General features: G+C 41.8%; 1 protein-coding gene across 4 annotated transcripts in view; it reads right to left on the bottom strand.

Moving 5' to 3' along the window:
- The window catches only part of VMP1 (vacuole membrane protein 1), a 58,887-nt gene that overhangs the window by 44,940 nt on the left and 2,396 nt on the right, over nucleotides 1–11,551 (bottom strand). The window contains exons 2-6 of one of the 4 annotated variants that reach the window (XM_085078468.1): nucleotides 10,521–10,651; nucleotides 6,288–6,389; nucleotides 3,938–4,073; nucleotides 1,769–1,859; nucleotides 88–198 (exon numbers count right to left, since the gene is read on the bottom strand). In XM_085078468.1, coding sequence (XP_084934594.1) covers nucleotides 88–198; nucleotides 1,769–1,859; nucleotides 3,938–4,073; nucleotides 6,288–6,363 — 414 coding nt within the window. In that variant the 5' untranslated portion in view covers nucleotides 6,364–6,389; nucleotides 10,521–10,651. Of the gene's footprint in view, nucleotides 1–87; nucleotides 199–1,768; nucleotides 1,860–3,878; nucleotides 4,074–6,287; nucleotides 6,390–6,709; nucleotides 6,943–10,520; nucleotides 10,652–11,551 lie in introns of those variants that run through there. The other 3 variants (XM_085078469.1, XM_085078470.1, XM_085078471.1) reach the window with 3 other exon arrangements.

Genomic DNA, 11,551 nt, shown 5'->3' with positions numbered 1-11,551 from the left:
CAGAAAATTATTTATTCATATATTTGAAGCTATGCAACTATTAAAATACTCAATTCAGAAAGGACAATGGAGTGGAAATTGACTTACCAAGTAGAGCAGAAAGGTGTGGAGACCTGTTCCAAGCCCAACAGAGGAGAGAATGCCCAATCCTACCCAGTAGGCACACCAGAAGAACTTCTTCTCCATGTACCGCACATACTGAGCAAGGAAAGTCACAAAAGAGGGAAAAAATATAAATTATGGTATCTCCAAGGGAGAAAATTAAGCTAAAAGCTAACACAGACATTTATCTGGATTATAACAACTGAAGTAGACTCCTAAATACCTCTATTTGCAATTGATTACAGTTATAGCACAGATATGTAGAGAAAACTACATTTCCAAAAGAAAAAACTACATTTCCAAAAGAAAAGCCCCCACATCTTGGAATCAGCAAGTTTCCAAGGAGATAGATGAAAATTCAGGTTCAATAGCAGGAGGTTGAAATCCAAAACAGACACATGAGGAGCAAGCCCCAGAGAGTGTCTAGCAGAGCCCAAGCAGCCCAGGGAATTGTCTGAACAGATTAAATAAAAGAATAAAATCAGCTGCAGTCCCAGTGAGTCTGCTGAATGTTGTACCTTGGAGCAGTGACTAGCAGGTTGGTTATTTTTAAGAAAACGTTACAAATGCTGGTTGTCTGCTGCACACAGAAATGAGGGGATGTAAGAAAGGCACAGCAAGGTCTGAACACTATTTTACACCATCCATGGACCAAGAGCACCAAGATAAAGTTTACACCATTCTTATCCAAGCTCCAACCTGCCAAAAACATCCTGAAAATGCCACATGCACGTGGCTGACACCTCCCTCAACAGGGAGATCCTGCACTGGCTGTCACCTGAGGGTGACACTGCTCTCAGCAGCTCCAGAGGATCAGGTTTCTTCCCAGCAGTCTCAAGGAAACCTGGAAAGTCAGGATTTCTGTTGCAGACCTGCAGATCCCTCAGGCAGCCAGTGACAACTGCAGCAGGAGGGATGGAAGCAAGTTCTCTGAAATTGGGAACCTGCTCTTTTCAGAGCTGCAAGGTGATTCAGCTGGAATGGATTTAAAAGGGCTCTCCAGGAAATCCTCCAGGAAAATCTGAAACTCCAGGAGAAATGGGGAGGGCAAAGGTGCAGACACCACCATCACTATTAAACAGTATCTTACATTTCCAGTGCTGCAAAAGCACCAGGCTTTGTGTTCACCACAGCTCCACACAGCCTTGAAACGACCATTTAGAAACAATGAGAAGCATCCCAGAAGCAGCTCTGAACCATGAAACCATTTTATATCTCTATATGTACCTGTCCTAGCTGGGCAGGAGAGCCTTCCACAGAACCAGAACCATTTATTGGGAACAACAAAGCTCCACCAGGTCTCAGGATCACATTATCCCTCCAGAGCTCCCACCAGTGTGAAAAGCTTGCTGACAGCAGCTGAGAAGGAGTGCTGCAGCACCCGAGGTGTGCTTTACTCAGGAATAGATGAAATGTTTTACTTTATGAAATGCTTTACTCAGGAATAGATGAGACACCTCCAGATCCAAGAGAACAGATCAAATGACACAGCTCAGCCCTGCCCACCTGGGAAACACAACTCACGCACAGCCAACAGAGCAGTCACGACTTGAGAAACAAACCCTTAGCAAGCACTTCAAAAAATAAATTATAGATTTATGGAGATCCCAGCACAAGTGATTCCATCCCCAGCAGTGTGGGTCACAAGGGGAGCACAGGGAGGTACCTGTTGATGTGCTCCCTCGATGTAGTACATGGCTGTGAGCACAGCCAGGGACAGCAACACACACACCAGGATGCCTCGCCGATGCCACAACCTTAAAGACAAACAGCAAATTAGGGTTTTTCATCATTGAGGGTGAGTTTCAGAGTAACTCAGTTATCCCCAGGGACTGGGGCAGCCTGGATGGGCTCAGCAGGGACAATGGCAGCTGAAAAGTTTGCTCTAATAAAAGTGTGAACCTCCCAAGAAAATATCTGGGGAGCCTCTACTCTTTAGGGAAAAATCTCGTCTTCGCTGTCAAGTGAGATCAAAGTTCAGCCACGCATATTTTTTTTTTTAATGAAGAAAAACAAAGCAACTGTCTGAAAACAAACACAAGCTGCAAACAATTCAGCTTCTGCAGCCAAGAGTCAGACCCAGGCCCTGAGCAGCAGCTGTGGCCAAGCACAGAGCAAAGCAGGCCCTGCACTGGCCCTGGGCAAGGATGAGCTGGGTGGAATTCAGAAGTGCTGATTTCCAGCTGGGCTGCTGGGCAGAACCAGTGGCAGTCACTGCAACAAATCTTTACATTATTTTGTTTCCACATATCTATTAAAATTAGTATCTTGCAACAGCTCCGAATTTAATAAATGTATTTTAGGTAACTATGAAGCATTAGGGGAATAAGGAGAGAAAAGTGTTTTCTGATGTAATTTGCTGCCAAATCACTTTTAAGCACATTTCATTTTACTGGTCTTTTTCTGCTTGATGTGCATGTGGCCACACACAGTAGATTAACAAATACACTTAATATTTTCCAGAAAACAATATTACATTGTCACCTAATGATATGTAAAAAATCAAGTGCTAGTATCACTTAAAATTCCCAGACTATAATAGCAAACTATGAACACAACTTATTTAGACAGAAAAAGATAAGAAATGTGAGACATAATAGAGGAAAACAGTCACAAATATTTCATATTAAGCAAACTGAAAAAAAGCACTCAAATTATTTCAAAATTAAAGTTACTGCTGCTTATATTAGTATGACAATTGAATTTTCAAGCAATTGTCATTCAAAACACAGTTTATGCAATGGAACACAGGAGATCATTAAGAGTCAATCTGAGGTCTCAACTTCATAGATTATAATAGTCAGGGTTATTTTCTGTAAAGATTCTGTCAAGGGAGTGCCAGACAACTAAAAGTGCTGCTCAGCAGATGAGGCAAATGCTATCTGTAACAGAAGTGGATTTCTAGGAAGCCAAATAAGATTTGAGGTCTTAAAATAAATCTTCAAATGTTATTTCTGCTTAGTTTAAATAAATGCTTGGAGATTGTCAGAAATGACTGATGCCAGCCCCAATAAAACAGTTCTCAGAGACAATTCCTAGTGCTAGTTGAAAGAATGCACATAATAAATAGGCTTGGGGGTTAGATTTTTTTTGGGGGTGGGTTGTGAAAGGGAATTAAGACTACACTACATAAACCTGGTATTCCATACAAATAATTTCAAAAGAAAATGGAAAATATGCTCATGTTTTGGCAGCCTAAACCCTCGGGCCTTGTGCCTTAAGGACTGGCTCTGCATTTCAGCACTAGCAGGGAATGGCAGGACTGCTCCTCACAAATTCTCTCACTGGAATACAAGCTGATTTAAACCAGTGTGAAAATAACACTCAGGGAAAGTGCTTTAATAAATCATTTCCCGCTGTAAAAGGGCCCACATGGAAGCAAAGTCCTCTTTACAGCATCATAAACATCACTGCAAGCTCCACATAACCCTGATCTCTGCCCTGGCTGAGCTATTTGAAGATTACTCAGTGACACCAACCAACATTAGTAGGTCAGTGCTTAATTCTGCAGCCATAAGTACAATATCCCCTGCCTTAAGGGTCCCTAAACACTATCCCACTCCTGAAAATTGGAATATTCAAATTTCAGAAAGGAAGTTTGCCATTTTCTCCCACCTTGCTGCACTAATTTAAGCAGAAAGTCTGAGTGCACAGCTACAAGTGTGGGATGTTCCAGCAGCCACCTTTAAGGGACAAAAATACACATTCTCCAAAAAAAAAAAACCAATTTTCAAGTTGTGAATCATCAGGGAAAGCGAGATGTCAGAATGACCTACTGAATCAGAGCATGGGTTTCCCCAGAACGCTTAGTAGAAGTTAAAGAAATGATCTTTACTTTATGGTCCATTCCTTCAAGTTTATTAGAGTTTCCAGGCAAAAATACTGCAAGGTAACAAGCGGTTTTTTCCACAGTACAATATTCAACCTCTCCTCTCGCTCCCTTCGCTTCCGCTCGCTCAGCATAGAGGAATCTGCAAATGAAAAGCAAAAAAAAAAAAAAAAAGTAAAAATTCAAGCTGGCAGGTCAGATTCTATCCCACCCAAAATTATGTTGGTTTTTATTCTTTGTTAGGAAGTTAATGTGAGCTCTCAGTCATCTTTTCTCCTGATCCCAAAGCTTTTTGCTCCCAGTGCCTCAGGAATGAGGTGACATTCAGGAAATGCAGTGGTTTGCTCCTCCCTGGAGCTGACAGGCACTCCAGGAAAACCAGGGTGCAACATCTCCAGCAGCCCTTCTGCAAGGCACTGCCTGAGGAGCTAAAACAGCCACCAGCCCAGGTCAAAGGTGACTTTAGCACCTGCTGCAGGGATATTTCACTTGGAACTTTTGAGCTGGTTCTCTTCCAGGAGAGCTATTCCCAGACTCCTCTGCTGGAACTGGATGGAATTACACGTGGTGCTCAGTCACTGTGTAACTGGATAAGAGCACCTGCCCTCCCAGGCAGGAGCCTCTGGGCTGTCCAGCTTCTCCCAAACTCCTCCAGGGGAAAGGAGCTGATTTTGGGGCAGAGCCCTGTCTGGAATTGAGCTCACACCCAGCCCAGGCCCTGCTCTAATCTAAATGTTCCTCTAATCAAGATGCTATTTTGTGTTCCCAATAAGATGAATAAACTCTCAAACCTGAGCTGGTTTTTGAAGGAGAATGGGTTGTTCAAAGCTACTGAGCAGTAATAATTTTTAAACTTTTAAAGAAAAAGATTTCTGGAATAACAGGGGAAAAAAAATAATACCAGTAAACAATGAAAAAATACACTTGTATCCAAACAGGCACCAAATTTGTTTAAACATCACTTACTACACAGTCACATGTATTCTATTTTGCATTCTAATAATATTCATAAATTTTTAATTTTTAAAAAGCTGTTGCATTTAAAATATTAATCTAATCCGATCTCCAGCATATTGTAACCCGAGATGTATTATTTCAGTCTTACTCCAGTAATTGAAACATTCTGCCTTATCAGATGCTGATATTTACATAGAAACTGCAGATCTCATTAGTCACACAGCCCACTTAATTTTGTATTCCTTAGCTGTAAAATCAGTTGCTTCAGATGAACTAACAGAAATCCTACAATGGCAAACACTGGAGAACATCCACATTCCCTCAGAGCTGCAGAATGATTTAAGTCTTTAAGTAAAAGGCTTTAATTTGTTCCATACATACAAACATGCAGTTAATCTTTCTCGCTTAATATGTGCAATAAAAATGCTTCAACCTTGTTTTTATGACCTTGTTTTCAGTAAAGGTCGTAAAAGACAATGGTGTAAGACTGCACACAACTTGAGAAATCTCTTGATTACAAAACTTAATTAAATATGGAATTGGCACATTTAAAGCTGACAGGAAACAAAGAGACATGATTATGGTTTCCATGCTTTACTACGCAGCACAGATAATTCAGTGACACAAAAATCTTCATTAAGTGTTTTCAGGTTATTTTTCATGAGTTCTAAACATTAACCCCAGGCTACTTCAGACGTACCAGTAGGAGAAACAGAGGAGAGGCAGAAGGTGAAGTAGTTAAAAACTGTTTTGTTGGTAATTTATCACTGAAACCAATAAATTATGGTGACATTGAATTTCAACAGAACAGCTAGAAATTGGGAGGCTAATAACTGGATCTGTCCCAGAGTAAAACAGACTTTTATTACCAAGTACTAACTTTTCAGTGCCAAAGGGTGGGGTTGTGCAGCCTGACTTCCACAGCCACACATTTGCCAACGCAGTTTAATTCTTTAGCTCAGCCCTGTTGCAGCCCCTGTTGGTACCAGGTCAGCTTAAATGGATGTGAACCACAGATTCTTTGGGAGGAGAAAAGAGTGGAAGGGAAATGAGAATGGAAATACACAGCGTAAATCCATTCCATGGCTTTGAAATCCTAAATCCTCCAGGTTTCAGCCCTAGAAGTGACTGAGGTTTCCAAGATTAATTCAGGCATTGAGGCCCTTCACATAATGGGGGCATAAAGTCACAGAATCCCAGGATGGTTTGGGTTGGAAGGGGCCTTAAAGCTCATCTTATTCCACCCCCTGACAGGGGCAGGGATGCCATTCACTAGATCAGGTGGTCCCATCCAACCTAGCCTGAACAGAAAACCAACATAAATCCATTTCCAAACTTGTGCTGGTCATTTGACACCCCAAACAGAGCAGCTGAGAACACCAAGTGATTTTCCACCTACCTGTGAAGTTTCCATTGTGCTGCTCTTTGCTCATTCCTATGCGTCTCTGGTCACAATCTGTGCCATTCTCTGCCATTTCATAGATCAGTCACGTGTGAGGATCTAAGAGCAGAAGAAAACCAAAAAGCACAATGTGTGTTTCTGGTTAGGAGGACTCCACAGTCAAAGGATACAGGCAAACACCCAGCAGCTCTCCAAATCCAACTCACAGTCATCCTGCATTACACCATCAAACAGGAGAAAGTGATTCAATTCCCACAGTGACAAAGATTAAAACATTTCCACCTACATAATTCTAAATTTTACGCTCAAATGACAAAACTCCCTCACTTCTAACAGCTGAACAAAAGCTCATTAAACAACCCCTTCCACGACCCAACCCCACTGTTTGGGCTCCAGGAGAAGCAGAGCTTTATACAAACCTCACTTCCATCCTGAAATTGGTGCTTCAGGTTTGCTCCTCATGCTGGCACTAAGCTTTGCAGGTCATTACTATGCAAGCAACCCTCAAAAACCTCCCTGGCTGAAAGATTAGCCCTCAATGTGGTAACCAAGATACAGAGCTGCATCTCCTGTTTTGCAAAGTCTGGGATCTCTGAAGCACAAAAGGCAAACTCTTCAGAGGACAGGAGCTCTCTGATGGGAAGCTTTGCTGACACTGTCCATACTCTCTGCTGGTTTAGCCCCTCTCTAGAGAGATCAGCCCTTAAAAAAAAAAAACAACCCCAAAAGAACAGATGTGGTTTGCCTTATCCAGGAGAGTAAATAATGCAAGAACTGGGAGCCAGCATAAACCAGAATGTTGCAAGAGCTTCTTTTTTTCTGCCTTAAAAAAAACCAACAAACCTGAACAGCTGACAATTCTTATGCAATCAAACACAAAGAGAGTAACCAGTCAGACTCGTTGTTTTAAAAACCCTCTCCTGAATCTTAAAAACAGTTTCTGGAGTTTTAGTTTGTAAAAGAGAGTCCCACAAAGCTCAAGTATCTTATTTGCACTGTATTTCTCCCTGTGTGCAAACTTGATTTACAGTTTTCGATACGCTGCTTTTGTTGGAAAGAAAAGTGGTGCAACATTAAAATGACAGGTTATATAAAACTGCCCAGTGGAGGAAATTAGAGTTCTACAGAAAAAATACTTCCCTTTTGATTTATGTTAGGCTTAAGAGCCAAGCAGCAACTCAGGTTTGGTAAACAGGCGTGAGATCACCCCTTGGATTCAGATTGCAATAATTTGGTCAAATTAAAAAAAAAAAAAATGTTCAAAGACTTCAGATAGTGTATTTGACACTTCCAGGGTCTCACAAGTCAGTTTTAGACAGATGTTTTTCTAAACAGGTACAAGCCTTGTGCATTACTTGCAATACAGATAAAATTGCTAGCTAGAATCTAATTATTCAAGGTTTTAGTTAAAATCCAGTAGTCAAAAGCAAAAAGGTCTTGGGAAGTCCTTTCTCCAGCACCTCCCCCTGACACAAAATGTGCAGAAACAGAAATCTGTCCAGTTAAATAAGGTAGCAGAAATTCATGTAATGCGTGTTACAGTTCTTATTCACTGCAACCTGAGCCCCAGAATACCCAAAAATATGAATAAAACACCTTTGCTAAAGCTGGCTTCAGAAAAATGCCAAGGGCTCCACAGTCAGCCAAGGACAAGAGGCCTGAGCTGCTGCAGTGGGAGCTCTACAGCATCACTCTGCAGTCACCTGCAAGCCAGGCACTGCTCAAACTCCAGAGAAATGTGAAGCTCTCCCTCTCCCCAGGTGAGTTTAGAGCAGCCTGACACTCTGGGAGTCATAGGAGCTACCCTAATCCTGAGCTGAGGACAACTGGCCAGTTGCCATGGTGATATCAGGATCAAATGTTCAGCCACCCCTTCATTCCATCAGGAAAACGAGTCCAGGTGGATGGTGGAGTGTTTTGTTTTTACTGACTGCACTTGCTTGTGCTTATTTTTATACATATTTAAATATGTATTTATGAACATGCACAATGTAAGTTTATATACACACAGATATCACATGAATTTACACACACAGCTCAGATTGCAGAGGGCAATATTTAAATTACACCCCCACACTCAGCAAGCCTGATGTTCACAGAAAGCTGCTTAGGAAGCAAAAGCCATCCAGGGTTGTTGTGCATACTCAGCCACCCCAAAAAAAGTGTTCTGATTTAGGGAACTTCAGTCACATTTTGTTAACTTAAATATAGCAATGATTAGAAAAAGTACTCCACAAATTTCAGTGGAAGCTGCACGTTCCTCATTTTGAAGTCCATCTTTTTTCATGTGTCCAAGTCTAGCCTTCAAAATCAAAGCTTCAATTGGTTTGATCTCTGCTCTCAGCTTAATCACACTGCAAGGAAGTTCATTTATTGGAATGCCAACTGCTCTCCATGTTTGATGCTAAAACCCAAGCTGTGCACTGAATTCCAGTGCAATCCATAAAACTCCTGCATCTCTGGGGGTCTCAGGTGTGTTGTTCCCTAGGCACGAGAGCTTTTTTTCAGGAGCTCAATTGCCAGAGCCACTTTTACCCTGCTGCTTGGAAAGGCACTAATCCAGGATTAGCTTTGCATAACACCACCTCGAGTACACAAGTCAACGTTTGCAGCAAAGCAGATCAATAATCCCCTTCCACACTTCTGTAGGACAAATACTTGTCAAGAAGGTCTTAAAGTTCAACCATTCTGCAGGAAAGCTCTAAAAATGGCTGTTTAAAAACACAGCTTAGAGATTGGATACCAATCACATGGCAAGGCTGAAGGGGCTGCAAACCCTTCCTGGCTCCAGAAAAAAACCTCCCTGGTTTACTCAAGTCTAATTATACTTAAAGCATCTTAGCAAAGGGACTGGAGGATGCACATTCCCTCAGCTCAGCACCCTTGATGCCCATCAGAGTCACTAGTCCTGCACTAATGCCACCCCACAGGGATTAACTGGAGTGGGAGTCTGACCCAAAATGGAGTTATCCTTCATTAACTCACTCCATATTCTGAAGTCTACACCGAATCCATGAGAGCTCACCACAGGAAATTAAATTCCATCTGCTAAACAGAACTTCACTTCTGACAGATGCTGGGAGAGACACAGAGCCCATCTCTAAAAATAAATTTGCCTACTACATGGAGTAGTTACCAGCAAACATAAAAATAAACTATTTAAAAGAGCGAGGAAAACAAGTGTGGACAGTTTTTGTATCAGGGTGGCTTAGATCATTTGTTAGAGCTGTGCCCACACAAGAACTGCTTTGTAGGGCTGAACAAAGAGCCCACAATGCCCCATTGAGCTTCAGTGCAACCCAAAACATGAAGTATAAAAAGACAATTATTGCTAGTCAAAAATGCAAATTGGTCAACAAGAAGGGTTTATGGTAACTGTGACTGGCACTTCACAGCATAAGTGAGACAAAGCAAAACAAGCTATCAGAGCATGAGAACACAACAAAATTGGGCACTGCAGTATCTGCTCTCTGTAGTCAGAAAAAAGGACAAAAGTCTCTTCTCTGAAGCTCTGGGGAAGCTGTGGAAGCACCCAAGTGTTGGGTGCACTTATGCAAAGGAAACAGTTTTGGACAAGGCAGTTGGGTGTTTGCACTCTCACTTGGAGGAGCAGAATGTGGACTCGTGCTCTGTACTGAGGATTTTTGGAGGACTCCTTTCCAGTGTGCTGGAACAAGAAGGAAGCTGTTTCCATGATCTCACTGCTTCCCCAGCCATTATTTGAATCACTAATTCTTACCACTTCTTACTGAAAGGGCTCCTGACTCTCATCTCCATCAGTTCCTGGTCACACAGCTCCCAGAACCAGAGTTAGAGCTTAGAACATTTTGTTGCTCCCCCAGCCACCTCAACAACACATAATTTCCCATTATTTCTTGCATTTTAAGCCAAATGTTCCAACCCTGCTGGTATCCTGCTGCTTCTTTCTCCTCAACTTTTCTGATATTCCTCCTCCTTTCTCTACACCACTGTTCTACAGTTACAGAAAGGAGAATGAAGGATTAAAATCCAGCCTTTCCAGGTGGGTAAGGAATTGCACTAAGCTAGACTGCACATCTGTGTGAGGGTTTGGTTTCAGTCATCAAATGCTCTAGAGAGAGAATAAGTTCACAATTTCCTGGCAAAGAAACAGCTTGGAGAGCACTTTCCCTCGAAAATCAAAGAGTGCCTGGCACAGGAACACATTTTAGGTGAAGGATGGGATCAGTTTGGAAGTGAAACATTACCTACCCCTTTCAGCTCCTCACAGTTATTCCCTCTCCACCACTTCTCCAGGATCTGAAGGCAGTGGAAGAGCCAACCACGTCCTCAGCTCTGCAGCACTCGAGCCCAAAGCGACTCCTCTTGCAAACCTGCTGCCCCTACAGAGCAAGATAACACCGTTCATGTGACACTGAAGTGACACAGACCCTCACTTGGAGGTTAATGACTTTCCTGAAGATGATAGAAAATAGAAAAAAAGGAACTGCTCGATTTTTTCCAGTCCTTCAGCACTCCTGGGAAGCAGTCAATTAAAATAAATTAGGCCACATCTGAAAGATGTTCCAAACCTCCACAGATTTAGCCATAATGGGTTATTTTGATATGAGTGCATTTATTCCCATACTAAAAATGTTTTCCTAACTAAAACAGTTTAATCCCTCAAAGGAGAAATAATTCAGTTAAAGACCACAGGTTTCCATTTTGTGGGTTATGCCTCTGTACACCAGACCTATTTTCTAATCTCTACCCAAATAAATCATCTTAGAATTTAGAGTTAAAATTCCCATTTTTTCCAAAAATACTTCGGGATGCCTTTTAGGAAAGACTGTTGTAACATGAGCTTCAGGGATGCCATGAAACTTCTTCTGAGTTTACTAGAAGTTTTGTCCCTACCATTAAAGCCACATATATTAAACTGTTCTTTTTAGTATATTTTTTAGGTGAAACATGAATTTTGATTACATCCAGCAGTAGAATCAGGTGCTATAATAATGCAGCAGAGTCACCATGCAATAAATAGATGAAAAGGTGAGATGCAGGGATAAGAGGATATGTAGAGGAGGCACAGCACAGATGAAAAGGGATGAACACAAGGACCTGACAAAGCCCAGAGTGGCTGAAAGCAGCTCCTGAGATAACAAGCTCTGCTTTTCACAGGAACAGTCTCTAAGTGGAGCAAATTCAGATTTCACACCTGGCCATCCAGTGAGGACACACTGCCCAGAAAAGGCTCACATAGGCCAATTCTGAGCCTTGGCAGAGAGAAAAATATTATTTTA

This window comes from Lichenostomus cassidix, chromosome 19 (genome assembly GCF_008360975.1).
Source record: "Lichenostomus cassidix isolate B80296 chromosome 19, HeHo_3.0, whole genome shotgun sequence".
Lineage (NCBI taxonomy): Eukaryota > Metazoa > Chordata > Aves > Passeriformes > Meliphagidae > Lichenostomus > Lichenostomus cassidix.
Note: the sequence above shows the minus strand (reverse complement) of the source record. Positions and strands in the feature narration are given on the sequence as shown.